Source organism: Rhineura floridana, chromosome 5 (assembly GCF_030035675.1).
Source record: "Rhineura floridana isolate rRhiFlo1 chromosome 5, rRhiFlo1.hap2, whole genome shotgun sequence".
NCBI lineage: Eukaryota > Metazoa > Chordata > Lepidosauria > Squamata > Rhineuridae > Rhineura > Rhineura floridana.
Genome location: NC_084484.1, coordinates 102,730,460 through 102,750,074, shown reverse-complemented (window position 1 = coordinate 102,750,074; position 19,615 = coordinate 102,730,460). Strand labels below are relative to the sequence as shown.

The 19,615-nt window shown below is 40.4% G+C and overlaps 1 protein-coding gene across 13 annotated transcripts in view; it reads right to left on the bottom strand.

Annotated features, from left to right (window-relative positions):
* SYNJ1 (synaptojanin 1) overlaps positions 1–17,684 on the bottom strand; it is a 113,508-nt gene extending 95,824 nt beyond the window's left edge. For 7 of the 13 annotated variants that reach the window (XM_061627797.1, XM_061627799.1, XM_061627802.1 and 4 more), the window contains exons 1-5: positions 17,487–17,683; positions 13,329–13,474; positions 4,796–4,882; positions 3,905–4,172; positions 1,780–2,005 (exon numbers count right to left, since the gene is read on the bottom strand). In XM_061627797.1, coding sequence (XP_061483781.1) covers positions 1,780–2,005; positions 3,905–4,172; positions 4,796–4,882; positions 13,329–13,474; positions 17,487–17,578 — 819 coding nt within the window. In that variant the 5' untranslated portion in view covers positions 17,579–17,683. The other 6 variants (XM_061627798.1, XM_061627810.1, XM_061627806.1 and 3 more) reach the window with 5 other exon arrangements.
* Between the last annotated feature and the right edge of the window lie 1,931 nt (positions 17,685–19,615).

Genomic DNA, 19,615 nt, shown 5'->3' with positions numbered 1-19,615 from the left:
TTTTTTCTATTGGACTAATTTTTCTTATAAGCTTGAAGACACCTACTCCACTTGCTTTGAGGCTGATTGACAAAGGCTGAGTGAATTATTCTTTTGTGCATTAAGACTTTTATATTCACCTTTATTACACATGAATGAATGAATGAATGAATGAATGAATGAATGAAGACATAAAGAAATAGCTTGAAAGGTGGATATAAAACAGGGGTAGGGAACCTCAGGCCCAGGGGCCAAATGTGGCCTTCCAATCCTCTCTATCTGGCCCTCAGGACTCTTGGCATACCAATTTCCCCTCCGCACCCTTTTGTGTTTTTGCTTGGCTGGATTATGTCCTTGAACTCCAATGCCTCTTCTTGCCTGGATAGAGAGGGGTGTGAGTGTGTAGAAACCAGCCTACTGTACAATGGTTTGTAATGGAATGCAAGATTTACATTCATTGCTTTGCCCATGTTTGCCTCTGATCCCACATGTGGCCCCTCATAAGGTTCCCCAGTAGGGAATGTGGTCCTTGGGCTCAAAGAGGTTCCCCATTCCCGATATAAGGCACATACTGCTGAGACAGAATCATATGGCTAAACAAACAAACTAGATCCAAGTACAGACATTGGAAAAATACACTGCTGAATAATAAACTGTTGGGTAAATTAATATAAACCAGGATTGATAAACCAGGTAAAATATCATGCATTATCAAGCAATTTTATAACCAGCCGAGTGCTACTGGGTTATGGACCTTAACAAAAATCCATTTAAACACTGAGAAGCAGAGCAACAAGAAGTGACTTCCTAGAGCAAGACAGGAATGCATGTAAGGTATGCAGGTTGGTCACATCCTCATGTGAGATAAAAGGAAGCATATTTTGGCACCTGGTATTTCATCATTTATTAGTTGCAAGCAATTGAGGGAAGCTACAAGGCTAGGTAATTTTATTGTTTCAATAGAGCATCACTTCAACAGATGGAGATTTTGTTGTGAATGGGATTATGTCATATCGAGACACAAGTCAAAAGGAAATTCTCAATTTTTCAATATTTGCAAATAAGAAGTTGTCAACAAAAAAAGGCAAGATGTTTTAAAAGATTTAGACCTCATACTACATTTGAAGATTTATGGAGAGATCCGGTATAGTGCAAGCCTGCATCTGCAGTGGGGCTTCACCATCCTCCCCTCTCTCCCACATACACCCAAAATCTGCTCTGGAGAGAACAAACATTGGTTACAGCTCATGGTTAGTCCAGAGAGAGCTAAACCATGAGCCTGGGTTCACACAACACTCTAGCCAAGCTATAGGGAAGAGCAAAATGGCCACCATCTCCTCTCTGGGAGCCTGCCCAGTCATATATTCATGCTAAGCCATGGTTTGACTTAGTGTGACATGTGAACCACACCAATGCCTACCAATGAGATTGGCTCAGATAATAAAATGAAGGATAAGATATTCACATCTGTCTCACACACTGAGACAGTTTAATTTTAACAATAGGGGGATTTGAAGGTTCAAGGTAATGTTGTGACATCCTTGTAGAAACAGACATCTCATTTTTCACACTTGAGCCTTACAGTTCCAGAATGCAGTTATAATAGAAGAGGTGTGAGATATCCACAAAAGGGTAGGTTTTGCAACCACCATGTTCAAGGGCATTATATATAAGATATGATAGCCTTATGTACTAAATATGTGAATCAGATGTAGCTCCCTGTACAAAGCAATGCCTAACCTCAATTTATGTATTCTAGTCAGATCAATACAAAGATACAATACAGTGCACTTATCATACCTGCTCAGTTTCAACAAAATTGGCCACATGGCCATCATCATTTGTTCCTCGAACATTAAATCTGGTCCCAGCTCGTTCACAGCTCAACCGTGAAATAATACAAGCCTTTGCCTGTTTGTGAGCTGCATAAATTGTTCTAATCTCTACTCCTCCACACATGAGACGCAACAACCAGTCATCACAGTTCACTCCATAATGTTTAAGATGCAGGTGCAGTGATTGATTCCTGTCAAAGAAGTGATTCAGATTAACATTAGTTCAAAGAATTTCATTCTGAAGTGTGAAACATGGAAGACAGCACAGAAAATATGTCATGCATATCTAAGCAAGTATGCTTGAATGGAGCACAAGACCATTTCACATAATTCTAAATTACGCAGTCTTCTGTAATGACTTTTCAAGTAATAAATAGAGTTCAGACAAGCTTAAAGGGAAAGGTACAGATAAACATTCAGCAAATTACATTCTAGAAGTCCAGTTTCCCTATGCTGGCTAAACTGTACTTTCCAGTAGCAAAGTGGCAGCATAAAATGAAAATATAAATGAGAATTTCAAACAGTGCAAACTTCCAGGTTTCAGAGAAGACAGCGGTTATTTAAGTACAGAAAACCTTTCCTTTTTTAAAGCTTAAATGAAGCAAATCTGAGAAAAACCATGTAGATTTCACACGTGTGAAATTACTTATAAGTGAAAAAGGGCTTTCCCATTGATTTCCATGTCTGGCAGCTTCACATGTGGATGGTACAGAAACTAATTGTCATGGTCCTGATCATCAATCCACACCCAACAGAGAAATATATTGCTGCATTCTGAGTCCTGGATACTGAGTCCAGATACTGACCTGGGGTCGGATAGCTCACCAAGAGACCTCAGCAAACCAAAAGCAATGCTAAACTCCAGTTCAAAGTATTAAATAAAAGAGGGGGCCCTTAAGTATTTAGGACACCCCACAAGTAAGTGAAAGGCCCACTGGTGTTCTCTACAGAAGGGGTTCTATACCCAAAATTATCAGGTAGTAGCAACAGCTCAAATAAAGGGAGATTTTGGAGGAGTCCCTGAATTGTTTTTTACCAGAATCTCCACTACCTCTGCCAGCTCAGATAGAGCTAGTATTATTAGCATATTAGAAGCACTTGGACAGTTAAAGATCATGCATTGGAGTTTAAGCACAAAGCTTCTCAAGGCTCTGCGTGTTTCATGAACATATCATGCAAGTACAAGAAACTGGAACTGGGTGCAGAATGCTAAAACTAGAAAATTTTACAGCTACAAAGGCTACTTATTTTGTACAATTTATTCTGCTTTTCCTAGTCACAGGGAAAAGCAGGAGTCACACAGTGCACTGAAGAGCTAGGAGCTTGCTTTCTAAAAGCACTGAAATTATTATGCAAGTTGTATCCAATCCCAAACTCTGTTGTTCTGCTAAACTTGCACATAATTTGCTAACTATACAGCCATGCATATTAGAGAAGGCATCTAATCATATACACTATTATATCACAAATGACCATTCTATAAAGGGAGAGTGCTCTGTGTATCTCAACAAGCACCACACAAATATTTATGTTACTGATATCTGCTGACTTTCTCACTATAATAATTTATACTCAGATACTACTGATTTTCACATCTCCTTTTGACACTTGTAAAACATTTCCCAGAGCAGCTAAGCATGAGTTTGCAAAAGGGTTCCTTTTGTGTGCGCATGCTTTTTTTATTGGATGGAAAGGGTTATTTTATAATAAAATTATTTTATAATTCCCCTTATAACTGGTGAAGACAAAATGCAATGTTTTGCTTTCCAACCGAAGCCATCTTAGTTTGTGAGCATTTTTTCCTCAAATTTAATACTATCTTCCAGTATCTGTTTTCTAAAAGCAGTGATCCAGATAGCTTTTTTCTATACTATAAAGCTAAATGCTCAAAGGATAGAAGATGCTGTCTTTTTATTCATGATATTTTTCCATATTAATATTTATAAAATCCTTAAATGCAATTTTAAATGAAGTGCAATTTCAAAAAGGGAGAACTGCAAATACTATCTTAATGCATGCAACCATGAGAAATTCAACAGCTTAAAATACAAATGCACATGTATCAGACCTCCTAAAACTTATCAACTCACCAGAAAAACCTGTTATCAGTGGTTTGTTCTTGCACACTACGGTGGGCATTAAGACTAAGATCTAAACTGACCCCAGAAGAAGACCATGCAAAATAAAAGTTTCCTGAATTCAAAACTTTGCGCACTTCAGAGATGCGTTCTTCATCAGATGGATCAATTCGTAATGATATTAAATCAGTGGAAGTAACACGAAAAACTTCAGATTCTTGAATCTTTCCCACAGACATACATCCTGTGACAAGAACTAGATAATGTAGCAATGTGTCTCCTGTAAGAAATAAATGTAACTGATCACTGTAGTTTAAATTTTTGCAAAGAACACCTTCCCATTTCCCAGTTTTAACTGTTAAAATTTTACAGAGAATTAGTTACATAATTCTAAAAAAATTATTTATGTGTATAAGATGTTTTAGCAATTGATTTTGCATGAACGCTAAAACAGCTATTTTTAAATAAGTGCTAGGATGCCACCATGTCTATTTTAGGATGAGTATGTTTATTTTTGTTTTTTTAATTACTGATAGCATATGCATAAACTGAAAGAAACAATGACGTCAGCAGTCTTCTATAAATAGCTCAGAAAAAAATGAACTTCATATCAATCCAATCCTTTCTCCTTATGTTACATATACCATGTTATACACCCATGTCTTTGAGGCACTTGCAGTTCCAAAAATGGTTTGCTATGTGGTGTTGGGGAACAGGAGATGCTATTCAAAAACCCAACAAACATCACCAATAAAAAAACAAAATCCCCTGTTCTACACACAGAACAACTAGTCATGGTGTATGGTGGTCACATTCCAGTAACTGTATCAACTGAGAGATGGCATGAGCAATATGGGAAGAGGTCTTATAACTGTTACTGGTCCCAAAAGAAATTCTACTCACCAAGATTTAATCTTAATACACCTAGAAGTCCATATGCATCCATTACCTTGGAATACATGTTCTTGATAGCCTCTTTCTCTGCAGATGCTGTTTAAATAAAACATGAAAAATTAGGAATTCTGGCAAAAGAATTATCCTCTTCTACTTCTTGTCTCTGTTTTTTTCATTATTAATAAGTGACCCTTTTTTGGCAGAGCCAAGTCATCCAGGTGGAGAAAATCTAGCTAGAACATCAGAGTCCATTGAAATTTCTACTACCATGCTTCTTGGGTGCCAATAGCGGCTGGCTGGGTAGTGCTGTGTTCTTCACCTGACTTTCCAATGCAACATGTCACTGCCAGTTACCAAAAGGGGGAGAGACAAGGTAGCAGGGATCTTGGCACAGGTACAGCAGTGGAACCAATGCAACACTCTGCCATTGCACCTGCACTGAGGTCCCTGCTAGGTGAGCAACACTGTTTATTTATTTATTTATTTTATTTGTTTCATTTTTAAACTGCCCATAGTGAGTGGCTCTCTGGGCGGTGTACAAAAGATTAAAATACAGAATATCACAATAAAATCAACCTACCAACAGTAAACATAAACAGCAAACAAAAAAAGATTTAAAATTATAACATTAAACGCTTAAAATGCCTGGGAGCATAGCCAGGTCTTAACCTGGCGCCGAAAAGATAGAAGCGTCGGCGCCAGGTGTAATTCTTCGAGGAGGCTGTTCCATAGTTCGGGGGCCACTACAGAAAAGGCCCTAGATCGAGTAACTGTCCTCCGGGCTTCCTGATGGGTTGGTACCCGGAGGAGGGCCTTAGATGCTGAGCGAAGTGACCGTGTCGGTTCATAGCGGGAGAGGCGTTCCACAAGATACTGCGGTCCCACGCCGTGTAAGGCTTTATAGGTCAAAACCAGCACCTTGAATCTGGCTCGGAAACAAATGGGTAGCCAGTGCAAACGGGCCAGAACAGGTGTTATATGCGCTGACCGGCTGGTCCTCGTCAGCAGTCTGGCTGCTGCGTTTTGCACTAGCTAAAGCTTCCGAACTGTCTTCAAGGGCAGCCCTACGTAGAGCGCATTACAGTAATCCAACCTAGAAGTTACCAGAGCATGAACAACTGAGGCGAGGTCATCCCTGTCCAGATAGGGGCGTAGCTGGGCTACCAACCAAAGGTGGTAGAACACATTCCTTGCCACCGAGGCCACTTGCGCCTCAAGAGACAAGGAAGGATCGAAAAGAACCCCAAGACTACGAACCTGTTCCTTCAAGGGGAGTGTAATCCCATCTAAAACAGGGTAAACATCCACCATCTGGGCAGGGAAGGCATTCACCAACAGTGTCTCAGTCTTGTCTGGATTGAGTCTCAGTTTATTAGCTCTCATCCAGTCCATTATCGCGGTCAGGCAGTGATTCAGCACATCCACAGACTCACCTGTAGAAGATGAAAAGGAGAAATAGAGCTGCGTGTCATCAGCGTACTGGTGGCAACGCACTCCAAAACTCCTGATGACGGCACCCAGAGGCTGCATGTAGATGTTAAAAAGCATGGCGGACAAAACCGACCCCTGAGGGACTCCACAATGGAGAGTCCAAGGTGTCAAGCAATGTTCCCCAAGTACTACCTTCTGGCGATGATCCGCCAAGTAGGAGCGGAACCACTGCCAGGCAGTGCCTCTAACTCCCAACTCCGCGAGTCTCCCCAGAAGGATACCATGGTCGATGGTATCAAACGCCGCTGAGAGATCAAGGAGAATCAACAGAGTCACACTCCCTCTGTCCCTCTCCCGACAAAGGTCATCGTACAGGGCGACCAAGGCTGTTTCAGTGCCAAAACCAGGCCTAAAGCCGGATTGAAACGGATCCAGATAATCGGTCTCATCCAAGAGCACCTGGAGTTGACCGGCGACCACCCGCTCCAGAACCTTGCCCAAAAAGGGGACATTTGCCACCGGTCTATAATTGTTCAAGTTATCTGGGTCTAAGGAAGGTTTCTTTAAAAGAGGTCTCACTACTGCCTCCTTGAGACTACTAGGGACTACTCCCTCACTCAAGGAGGCATTTATCACTTCCTTGGCCCAGCCGGTGGTACTAGTCCTGCTAGCCTTCACTAGCCAAGGACAAGGATCTAGAGCAGATGTGGTCGCCCGCACCAATCCAAGCACCTTGTCCACTTCCTCAAGCTGCACCAACTGAAACTCATCCAATAATGAAAGACAAGACCGTGTTCTGGACACTTCAATGGATTCATCTGTCATAACATCGGAGTCTAGGTCCCTACGGATGCATGCGATTTTATTTTGGAAGTGCCCTGCGATGTCGTTACAGCGAGCTTCAGATGTTTCAATGGTATCTCGAGGACCAGAATGTAAGAGTCCTCGTACAACCCTAAAAAGCTCTGCAGGGCGGCAGAGAGATGTCCTGATAGAGGCAGCGAAGTGGGATTTCTTCTGCTAGCCACTACTGCTGTGGACTGCCAATATTTTCAGCAACAGCAGCCTAAAGCTGGGCCACTGGCATGTGTTCAAGTGTGTGTATAAGTGTGCACTGAGGGATAATTTGGGGACTTAAACTAGGAAACTCGTTGAATTTAGTGTTAAAGTTTAATCTTTGGTTTGGTTTTGTCCCAGGGTTGCATTTGTATTAATTTTAAACTTCTTTTAATGCTTTATTAGAATGATGGTTTGAGGGATCCACAGCTGATTGAGCTCACAGACTTGAATGAGGGGATGCTTATAAAATTTGCAAAGGAGAAAGCTAAGAGGGATACACAGAAGACAGAATCAAGATTTAAAAAATATTGAAAGCCTGGAACACTGGTCTGAAACTTAAATTCAACAGAGATAAATTTAAAGTCCTGCATGTTTGTGCAAAAAATAAAAAAAGTCAAGAACAGGCAGCAGTACATTTGAAAACGATCTAGGTGTCTTAATGGACACAAACTGAACATGAGCCAGCAGTGCAATGTGATCACTAAAAACTAATGCAATCTCAGGTTGTATTAACAGAAACATAGCATTCAGATCAGAGGTAGTAATAGTTGTACTCTATCACATCCTGGTAAGTAATAGTTGTACTCTATCACATCCTGGTAAGTAACAGTTGTACTTTATAACGTCATCTGAAGTACCATGTCCAAAGAAAGGCAATCAGAATGGAGACCTTCTATGAGGAACAGTTAGAAGAGCTAGATATATTTAGCTTAGAGAACATAACAGGGAAACATCTGAACCACTGTCACACAAAAGATGGAGCAAACTTGATCTGTTGCCCCAGAGGGGAGGAGTAGAATCAATGAGTAACAGGGAAGCAGATTTCAGCTAAACGGAAACTTAACAGTAACAGCGGTTTAGCAGAGGAACAGTGATGTGCACTTATTCATTGGAGGTATTTAAGCAAAGGCTGGATGGCCATCTATCAGAAATGCTGTAATTGTATCCTGCATTGCAGATCCTGTACTGTGCAGGGGGATTGCCGTGATGATCTTCAAGGGTGATGTTCAATGCTAGTCCTACACAGAGGAGACCCACTGAAGTTAATACACATGACTAATTTAGGTTCATTAATTTCAGTGGAGTTACTCTGAGTAGGACCTAGTCGAATACAATCCCAAGTTCCCTTCCAACTCTATGATTCATTAATCATAGCGTGACTGACAGATGCAGTGAATCTCCCCAGCTCATTATTTTTTAAATACAATTGCTGCCTCCTTCCACATCTTGCTTACAGTGGAATCACTGGTCAACTTTAAATATGATTATGTTCTTTAAGTAAACATGCATCAATACACTTTAAGGAAACATCTGCAGCAGCATCAATAATAACTCAAATACTTAAACAAGCAAAACTAATATGCATCAGTAGAGTGCTGTACATCTGTCCAAACATTTCACAACTGCCATGCACATTCTGTAAATCTAATTAGCAATATTATTCATATCAGAATATCTAATCTTAAAGAATGAAGAAAACCTAAAAAGTTATCAGGTTTTTGTTTAAAGTTTCAACCATTTACATGGGAATTCTGTAATTTAGGCACAGAGAAGAGTTACAGAAAAAGAAGACCAATAGTTTTTTAAATGACACGTGATCAATGCTTGCCTTTCTAATAAAAGTTATGTTTTGTCCCTCTACATTAAAACAGTTATCTGATAATTTTGTCTCCCCAAAGAAAGAACAATAGTTACTAAATTCTACCAACTACATATCACAAAAAATATTCTCATTCTTAAAAAAAAACTTCTAAGGCTGCAATTGTATGCATACTTATTACAGAATAAACCCCGCTAAACTCACAGGGACTCACTTCTGAGTAAACATCCATAGGAGTGCACTATGAAGACTAAAAGATTAAATACCTGCCTTACATATAGGGTATACCCTATTTTGCTGTGCTAACTCATACAAGCGTTGGACAGTTCCAGCCCTAGAGATTTTATTTCACTTAGCTACATGCATAATTTAAACCCTTTCACTGTAGATATTAAGTCTGTGTTAATAGAAATGTTATACATTTTAAATCTACATTCCTATTAAGAGCTGCCAATTGTTTAAGCAGCTGTGGCACAAGCAGGATTTCATTCTACAACATCTAAGAACGTCCACACCCTATCTGATACAAGTCAGACAAGGCTGTTAAGCTTTACACCACTTTCTCTAACTAAGTAGGAATACATCTTTATCTCCATCTTTTCTGGATATGTCAGCTAGCAGGTTAAAAAAATCTATTCAGTTTAATAACTGAGGGAGATGTGTTAACACAACTGTTTCATGAATGGTAGAGAAAGACAAAGGTCCAGTCCTCTCTTTTGAAAACTTCTTGCCTCTAACTAAAATTGCTGATAGCCATGACAAACAAATAAAATACTTTTACAAGGATCACCTATTCTAGAACTAAACCACTAAAGAGTCACAAAGAAGACAGCCCAATCTACCCTAAAATGAAGACTGGGGCTTTTTCATGATGCTCAAGATCTCTCAACCCACCTTGTTAAGCAAAACAAAAAACAAAACAAACAAACAAAAACAAACAAAAAACTACCTTGAAGAGTTTTTATGAATATACACAGATTGATATAGTTACCCGGCAGAACCTTCTACCACATAATGATGGAACAATACGTGCTCAACAACCATTCTCCCAAACCCAATAGGTAACACTTTTGTTAAAAGTGTATTTAATTGGGCTGTTTAAAATTTCTATTGATTTTAATTTTAGGTGCAGCAATTGGGTATGATCTCTAACTTTGTCAATATTATGACTATTACATTTTCCTTTATTTTTGCTCTCTTCCTTACAAGAGACTTGCAAGTTTCAATTAGTACAGCTTTGACTAAACTGCTGAGCTTAATTTTTCCAAACACCCATGGCCTCTGTAATCTTTGGTGGAATCAGACATCTTTTTACACCAAGCATAGCTTAACCTAATTAAATCTACATAACACCTCCCCCATTCCATTTTAAGACTATTACAAACTGCAGAATGGAGCCTCTCGTATTTTTGTTTCCTCACTCATTCACTTTTTTTTTGCATGTGTGTGCGAATTGTGTTTAACATAAAACAAAACTGTTAAAGGGTTTTTGATTAATGTGATTTTGTGGTTTTTTAGTTGGTCCTAAAAAAGGTATTGGTCCTGTATTTTGGATCACACCACAGTAACAACTAGTTATTATATTTTCAGCTACAGTACCAAACCATTAACTCAATATCATTTTAGGCCACACTTGGTATGCCTAATTTCATTTAAATGTATTTACAATGCGTCAGTGTCACTTTTCTAGTAATCAAGGTGTCAGTGTTTTGGTTTTGAATGTCACACTGTAGTGGTTGTATCAAATTCTCAGAGTACAAATAGTGGATTTACCCTATTTCAATCTCTCCAGATATGGAATTCTGTCTATACAAGTTAGAAAACATTAACTTCTCAGGAATCTGACAGATTTTGAAAAATGGCTGTGTATGGGCATGGGTTTTCAAAAATATATCTTATGCTTGCAGTATTAATGTAAATTTATTATTTAAAAATGGGGAAAGGATCAATAAAGGGATGTTTTTTCAGAATTTTGTCTTTCCTTTTTTGGACCTGGGAATCAGTTTACTGTGGGCTCATTGTTGAGAGAGTACTGCATAAAATGGCAATGCAATGGCATTTAACGTCTCTGAAATTAGACAAGATGTACAAAAGCTGGAAATAGCAACTACTGGTACTAGACAATACATAAAATGGTTTTACAGAAATTTAGATCGGCAAGGCGGTTAGTTGTTACAACTTACACAGGCTACCCAAATTCATGTTGTGGACCATAAACGTAAATAGCTTCAATTACATAGACAGATGGAGGGAGGAGAGTTTATCTTATTTGGAACATAAGGGTAGGTGCTAGAGAGCCAGGAGAGTTGAAGTGGCCTAAACACTTTAGGGGGGAAATTTCATATGCAAATGACTACGGTTTGAACAATACGGTTTGAACAATACGCAGACTGAAAGATAGCAAGATTACATAAATGAGAAAGGTAGAGATCAGAGGGAGAAATCTGACACTAATAATTAACAGACCAGAGGAAGGGATGGTGAAGAAAAGCAGTTCGTGTTTCACCATGATTTGAGGTAGCGTAACCATAGCTCAGTCCAGGGTTGCTGGCAGGAATTCAGTTGATTTAGGTGGCGACTTCTATAGATAAGGTAAATTTGCAAGTTTCCCTAAACCATGACAGGCTCAGGTGAGGACAGGGTGGCCAATAAGGCAGACCTCAAGCTAAACTCCAATTCCCATCTCCGTTCCTTAGCATCCTTCTAATAAAGTTGAAATATAGAAACAGCTTTCCTTTTTGCCTTATGTTTCCCACAGGGGTTCTGCCTAACTTGAAGAAAACAACAGACATGAGAGGCAGGGAAACGGTGAGGATAACAGACCCAGCATAGGATTAAGAAGTTTTGCTCTAGCAAGCACCCACAGGGTTAGAACAGGATTGAAATAGAAATGTGTGGAGCAGTCTCCAGAACAAAAGACTGAACCATGCAACAGCCTCCTGGACCAAAGACTACACGGAATCTGCAAGACACCCAGTTACAGGAAAGAAGCTTCTTGACAAGTATGAGCTCTAACACAAAGTATCCTGACCAACCCCATTGGATTCAGACTTAGACTCACTAATGTGTTTTCTCCGTTATGTTTAATGTGGAATCTCCGCTTACAGCGTTTCATAGATCAGCTTACACAAGACTCTGCATTGATACACAGCATAATTAGACATGATTACTCAAGCTAAGATGTTGTAGCAGCAATTGGACACACCCCTTGAGACCCTTTAAGTAGGCTCAGGGGTGGTTTTTATTTGCATGGTGAATGTTTCTCTGAGCAGGACTGGGTTAGCAAGCGGGCACTCCTATGAACAGGTTGGAAAGCTCATGCCTGCGCATCTGTCAGTGCAACCTTAGCAATGGGGGTGAAGGCACTTCAGCCAGATTCTGCTCTGACACTGCCTTTGGTGAACCTCTGGTTGCTCCTCCAGAGGCGAAGGCGCAAGTGATGGCTCCCACAACAAGGAAGGGCTGAGAGGAGGGGCAGGGACCAGCTCATTATCAGACAGCACTTCTTCAGTTGTAACTGGAACTAAGGGGGCAGAGCTGTCAGTGTCTAAACTGCTAAGGGCATCTCCAACTCAGCTCCCTCCTCTTGCAGCCCATTGTGTCCCTCCCCAGGATCCCAGTCCTCCTCCTCCTCCTGGTCATTCCGCCAAGAACTCTCCATGAGGCCCATGGCACAAAGGGTGATTAGTGCATGAAAAGGGCCACTGAATGCCAATTAAGCACAGAGTAGTTACCAGACATCAACACAAGTTTACCATAAAGTAGCATGGAGGTTGCAAGAGGTTTTGGGCCAATCAGAACTTAAAGCCAAGGTGTCCAAAATGTCACTTGTGGGGAAAGACAGTGGCACTTCCCCAGGAAACGCAAATTTAGGTTTAATCCAATTACTGGTGAAAAATGCTTGTTGGAGGAATCCCTCAGGATAAGGGTGTGTGCTTACATTAGATATAGTAATGGTTCTGGGGACTAATTAGTCTTGCACTTATATTGTAGCGCATGTGAAGGTTCATGTCTGGACACAATGCCAAAGGGTCCTTAGCTAAAAAGAGAAGTGAAAGCTTATGATGTCGTAGCCACACTGGAGGGGGTCCAGGGAGCTGATGAACCCAAGGCTTGTTCACATAATGCTAAACCCCCTCAATTTACCATTATATTTGAATGCAGTTGATATTTGAGAAGGTCTTATTTAGGTTATCAGCAAACAAGATGACATTAGGCAGAGTTTTACGGCAACTTTCAAGATACCAATAATTACAAAATGTGTTACTCTGAAAAATACAGTAAGACAGAACACATTTAAGCAAAAAAGACTAGAAAATATTCAAAAGACATTTAAAACACTGGCAGAACAGATAGGGTGACTCAACAGTTCTTCATCTGCTTCTGTGTTTCACTTTTACAATTTTTATAAAGTTAGCCATCTGCTTATATTTGCAGAGTTTCTCAACTTACAGAGAACAGCCACAGCTCCAGACTCAAACATGAGACATTCTTCCTTGTTTCTGGCTTCCACTATCACACTGAATGGTGGTGGGTCCAGTTTATGAAAGATACGATAACCTTTACTGAATGCCATTTTTCTTTTGTCAGAGGCAGAACTGCGCAACAAAGTACAAAAAAGAGGGGTGTTAGATTTCTCAACATTCAGAAACATCCATTCCAAAGCAGTCTGAAAGTAACCTATCCAATTGACAAAGCTACAATATTCTGTATTTATTTTCACTTGGTGGAACTCAAGAACTCTGCTAGACTTCTTTTAATAAGCCTAGCCCCTTCAGCAGCCTTTTCATGAATGAAAGAATCACGTCATGACTAGCTGAGAGAATCAACTCTGGACAAGTAACAGATATGTTACAGATTAAATGTGATAGAAGTTTGCATAAAGTATCAGAAGTTATTTAATGTAACTAGCCACAATCATTCATGTTCTAGATGCTTCCAGGCTGGAATACTGGAATGAGTTCTCTGTGGACTGCCTTTAAAGACAATTTAGGGACTTCAATTTGTGCAGAATGCAGCTGACAGGATTCTGCCTGGAGCAGCTGGACTGGTCCATAGTAGCTCTAGGAATAAATAAGTATACCTTAAACCAAGTCAGACCATTAATCCATCCGGCTCAACATTATTCACTCTGACTGGCAGCAGTTCTCCCATGTTTCAGACAAGGGACATTCCCAGTGCTACCTAGAGATGCTGGAGATTGAATCTGGAACCTTCTGCATACAAAGTGGATGTTCTACCACTGAGCTACAGTCCTTCTCCAATTCTATAAAATCTGCAATGATTACCAATTGTTTCTGGGCTCACTTCAAAGCTCAATTATAACCTTTAAAGTTCTAGCAACGTAACCAAAGTATTTTAAGAATTTCCTTTACCCCCACATAGCAATGTACACAACTTTTGAGATAGTCTACCAAAAATGTACTCAATCACATCCTACCACAGTATGATGGATGGGCATGAGGAGTAGGTCACCAAAACAAAGGAATAGCCTACCAAAGAAAATCTGCTTGACCCCATCACTAGTCACCGATTAATAAGCAGAGCAAACATACCTCTTTTAACAGCTCTTTCAGATGTTGCTTTTTAAAAATGTTTCATTTACTGGTGTTTTTATACTGGTTTATGTTCACTGTTAAGTCTAATTTTAATTTTTTATAATTTTATAATGATACGTTTCAGTTAGCACATCTGTATGGTACTAATGGCCTAGAGTTTGGTCATTTCATTTTTTTGTGTTCAACTTTAAGTAGCTGGGGTGTTTATTTTATATTACTGGGTGATTTTTAAGGATGAACACTATTAGTATATTTGTTTCATTTTAATAGATTCTTATTCTATATCGCATGCTCTCCCTAGAAATAGCTTCTCTTAGGGACTTCAGTATGAAGTGATACATAAATTGAATAAATCTAATCTAATTTTGACAACTGTCATCTTGATATTTTTCTATAAAAAGGCAGGATAAAAATATTGAAAATAAGGTATTTAACAACATACTGCTTCATGAGAACAGTAAGGTTCTCATACAAGGAAACTCTCAGGATGGATTAATATATCTAAATATTTATAAGATGGTTAATTGCCACAGTGCAACTAAATTTGCATCTGCTTCAGCTGCTTTGCCCAGAATATATCCCAAGAAAAGCAGATGCGATCCATACCTAATGGCATTCCCAATCAGGGCTACACTTCCAATTTCATAGGAGGATCTGCACCATACAGAACATGCATTGTCTTCGGCACAATGTTACAATGTTCAAATAGACATTAAAGAACATTATCCTGGGCAAGCTTACTACATAAAAAGATGCTTACTCATAATGTGATCTATTAATGTAACACACTCCAATTTGCTACTATCTTGTCCACTCTCAAACACATCTACTCACAAATGCTACAGCCTGTTATTGCAGTCAGCAAGTTGGCATGCCACCTCCCAAGGATATCTGCTTTAAGAAAGTATCTCAAACTACCTCTTGAAACCACCAGCAAGTTCTCCTGCATTGCTTCTTTGTCCATTTGAGATTACAAATGCAGAAAGAGCATTCCCCAGAAAAAATCCCAGAACAATGAAGTGCAAGCAGAAAAAACAATGAACATAAATGAAACCAAAAGGTATGGTGTGGCAGCCTAATAGCCAAAAATGAAAAATGTATGCTTTTTGTGAGGTATAAACTAAGGTAAAGGTAAAGGTGTCCCCGCACTTACAGTGCGTGTCATTTCCAACTCTTAGGGTGACGTCTTGTGACGTTTACTAGGCAGACCGTATATATGGGGTGGGATTGCCAGTTCCTTCCCCGGCCTTTCTTTACCCCCCGGCATATGCTGGGTACTCATTTTACCGACCACGGATGGATGGAAGGCTGAGTGGACCTCAACCCCTTTTACTAGAGATTCGACTTCCTCCTTCCATTGGAATCGAACTCCGGCTGTGAGCAGAGCTTCGGCTGCGTTACCGCACCGCTCTGCGCCACGGAGTAACTAGTAACAGTAACTAGTAACAGGCAAAAGTTATTTTAGTTTCCAACCTGTCCTGAGAGTCAGTGTGGTGTATCAGTTCGAGTGTTCGACTATGACCTGGGAGACCAGGGTTTGAATCCACACTCAACCATGAAGCTTGCTGAGTGACCTTGGGCCCTTCACTGCCTCTCAGCCTAACTTGCATCACAGTGTTGTTGTGAGGATACAATGGAGAGGAAGGAGAACAGTGTATGCCACCTTGAGCTCTTTGGAGGAAAGGTGGAATATAAATGTAATAAATAAATAAATGTAAGGTTAGGTTTGTTTTTGTTTAAGTGTTTTAAGTTTAAGAACACATACAAAAGGCTTTATATTTCATTACTGAGCATTCCACATACACTCTGTGCTCGGTCAGGGCTTAGCTTGAACCAAGGATCATCAGGGCTCATTTCTAGAACAGGATACTGCATTTGCTATAGTATCTTCTACTAAAGAAGGATAAGTTATCAAACCCCTATCCTACACCGATACATAAACACACTGGCTAGACTATATGTAACCTACAACAGCACCAGTACACATAACATGTAAGTCAGAACTTGAAGTTAATATCCAGTTATGAAAGTAGAACAAGCAAATTGTAGTTTTCAATCAAGTACCAACGTATTTGTTACAAAAGCATCAAGCAATGATTTTGCTTTGAGCATTTCATTATTTACTCTCTTACCATCAGTATGACAGAAACACCGCATTACCAAGTAAGGTAATCGATTTCTTAATAAAACACAGCCGAGAAGAAACTGATTAGTAATCAAAGCAGTAACAGGGGAAGAGTATAATACTTTTTAAGCGATTGCTCCAGCGGTGAACACAGCACTTCGGGAACGATATGTAAAGACACAAGGCAGTGCCAAGGTGCTTCCCACAGGCACCTGCACTGACAGTTCCTCCTTTCTCCCCCTCACAACTCCCTCTTATTCCAGAAAAAGGACCCCCCCCATTTCTCCAAGAGGGAGGAGTGGCATTCAAGCCAAACTAGACCACCCTCTTCGCCACACAGCCCCGACGAATAGTGGCGACGACCACAACCTTCTCAGACGTCATTGTAACGGAAACGAGAATAGAGCTCGAGGAATTATTTCCCCCGCCCTTCAGGGGTAAAATAAAGGGGGAGAAGTAAGCCCAAAGGATCGCCGTTTGCCGCCAGTTATTAGAGGACAGAGAGAAGTCTCGACTTCCTCGATGGGCGGTTAGGTGCGCAGTAGGTGGACGGAAAAGCGGGATCCGGGGGTGGGGATGGTAGTAGTAGTAATAATAATAATAACAACAACACTAATAATAAATATAGTAAGCAGAACTAAATCCCCGACGCCCTCCCCGTGACAGACCGAGGCAAACGGGCAGAGCGCCGTGTGGGTGTCGCTGCGGCTCAAAAAGCGTCCATCTTGTGCCGAGGGAACCTCTTCCCTTCTCCCCTCGAACAGCTCCGCCAGCCCAGGAAAGGTAGCTCCGCTCCTTGCGACCGGGGGGGGGGTGGCTAAAAGAAGACTTGCTTACACAGAGGAAGAGAGACAGGGAAGGGGGGGGAGAGAATGAGAGAAATACTGACGTCTCGTCCTATTTCCCCGTCAGTTCAGTTTCCCTTACCGGCTCCTCCGCCACCTCCAGGGGCGCTTCTTAGGGCCGCTGCCTGAGGCGGCTGCCTCACTTCCTCTCCGGCAAGGCCACCGCTTCCGCATTGCACCGCCCCCACACCGGAAGCCGTGGGCGGGAGGATGAAGAGAGGAGCGTGGAACGTGCGCTAGTGCTGATAGAGGGAGAGAAGTTGGCTTCCTTTTTTCGCCAGGGCGGTGGGGGGGGGTCTTTACCTCCGCCGTGTATAAACATTCCTTAGCCGCTGTACACCTGAGACTGTGGTTTTAGGCACGCTTGCTTGAGAGTAGACCCCACTGAACTCAGTAGTGCTTACTTCCGAATAAACGTGGGTAATTAGACATGTTAATCTTGTCAGACGCCAAAGCGGCGGATTCTCTTACCATCCTTTTTTCCATTACCTGAGGAAGCCCGGAGGGTGGAGTGGGGCGAATGACAGGTCGAAGAGGAACTGGTGGTTGGGCTGGGCCTTGTGCTCTACTCACTGACAAAGCGCAAGACGAATGCTAAAATGTCAAACAATAAAAACACTCCGCCCAAGCGGCTTTTCTATAGCAAGCTTTTTTATATAAATTAGCTGCTAAAGAATGAAATGAACTCTCGGTTTTTAAACACACTCAAATAGAGCAAATAATTTGCCTCGTTTTTAGAGAGGCCTTCCTGAATGGTACTGGACATGTAAACATGGCTTTCAGCCTACCCTTTGTTACATTTACTTGCTGTTGAAATATTTACCTGCTGGGAATTTTTGATCCGTCCATCAAGGCTGTATTACTACTGTAAGCTTATGATTTAAGCCTTTTCTGTTGCAATCCTTAAAAAAGCACTGGACTGCTCAGACAAATTTATTCTTAGCTGTGACTCAGTGTAATTAGAAAGCCTACTATTGCTCGTTAATAGGTTTTAGGCTACAATCCTATAGAGCAGGATTTAAAAGAAGACTTTTGTAACTTCAAAGTTGATAATGAGGACATTGAACTTGTCAAGGATTATCAATACCTTGGCACAGTCATTAACCAAAATGGAGACAATAGTCAAGAAATCAGAAGAAGGCTAGGACTGGGGAGGGTAGATGTGAGAGAACTAGAAAAGGTCCTCAAATGCAAAGATGTAGCACTGAACACTAAAGTCAGGATCATTCAGACCATGGTATTTCCTATCTCTATGTATGGATGTGAAAGTTGGACTGAAAAAAGCAGATAAGAAAAAAATCAACTCATTTGAAATGTGGTGTTGGAGGAGAGCTTTGCAGATACCATGGACTGTGAAAAAGACAAATAATTGTGTGTTAGAACAAATTAAACCAGAACTATCACTAGAAGCTAAAATGATGAAACTGAGGTTATCATACTTTGGACACATAATGAGAAGACATGATTAATTAGAAAAGATAATAATGCTGGGAAAAACAGAAGGGAGTAGAAAAAGAGGAAGGCCAAACAAGAGATGGATTGATTCCATAAAGGAAGCCACAGACCTGAACTTACAAGATCTGAACAGGGTGGTTCATGACAGATGTTGTTGGAGGTCGCTGATTCATAGGGTTGCCATAAGTCGTGGTCGACTTGAAGGCACATAACAACAACAGAATGAAATCGGTAGTGGTGCAGGAAAGAAAGACCTCAACAATGTTTCTTCTAATGGAAGTGTTTAAATATATTACTCTCAATCCATGTGAATGAGTAAGTGGTAAGACTACTGTATCAAATCGCCATCAGGCTCTGGTTCTGCATACTTTTGCTTACAGTAAGGATTTTCCTTGTTATTTTTCAGTACTTGAAAAGTTGTATGTATATCTGTAATGTTATTAAAACATCATTAATAATTTTGCTTAAGTTGGAATTGCACACAGACAACAGGGTAAATCCAGCACTGTATCTAAGGTTTGCAGTGTTAAGTAACTCCTGTCATCAAAAAATAGAACAAAATAGTCCTGAAGCTCGTTGTAAGAATCAATTTGAAGGCAGAAAAAACAAATGCCAGACTGCAGTGATAGATTGATAATTCTCAGAAAAGTTTCTATCCTGTTTTTCAATAAAACATTACCAAAGCATTGTATGTTAATATTTTTTTTTGTTACATGCTTTCAAGTCGATTATGACTTGTGGCGACCCTATGAATCA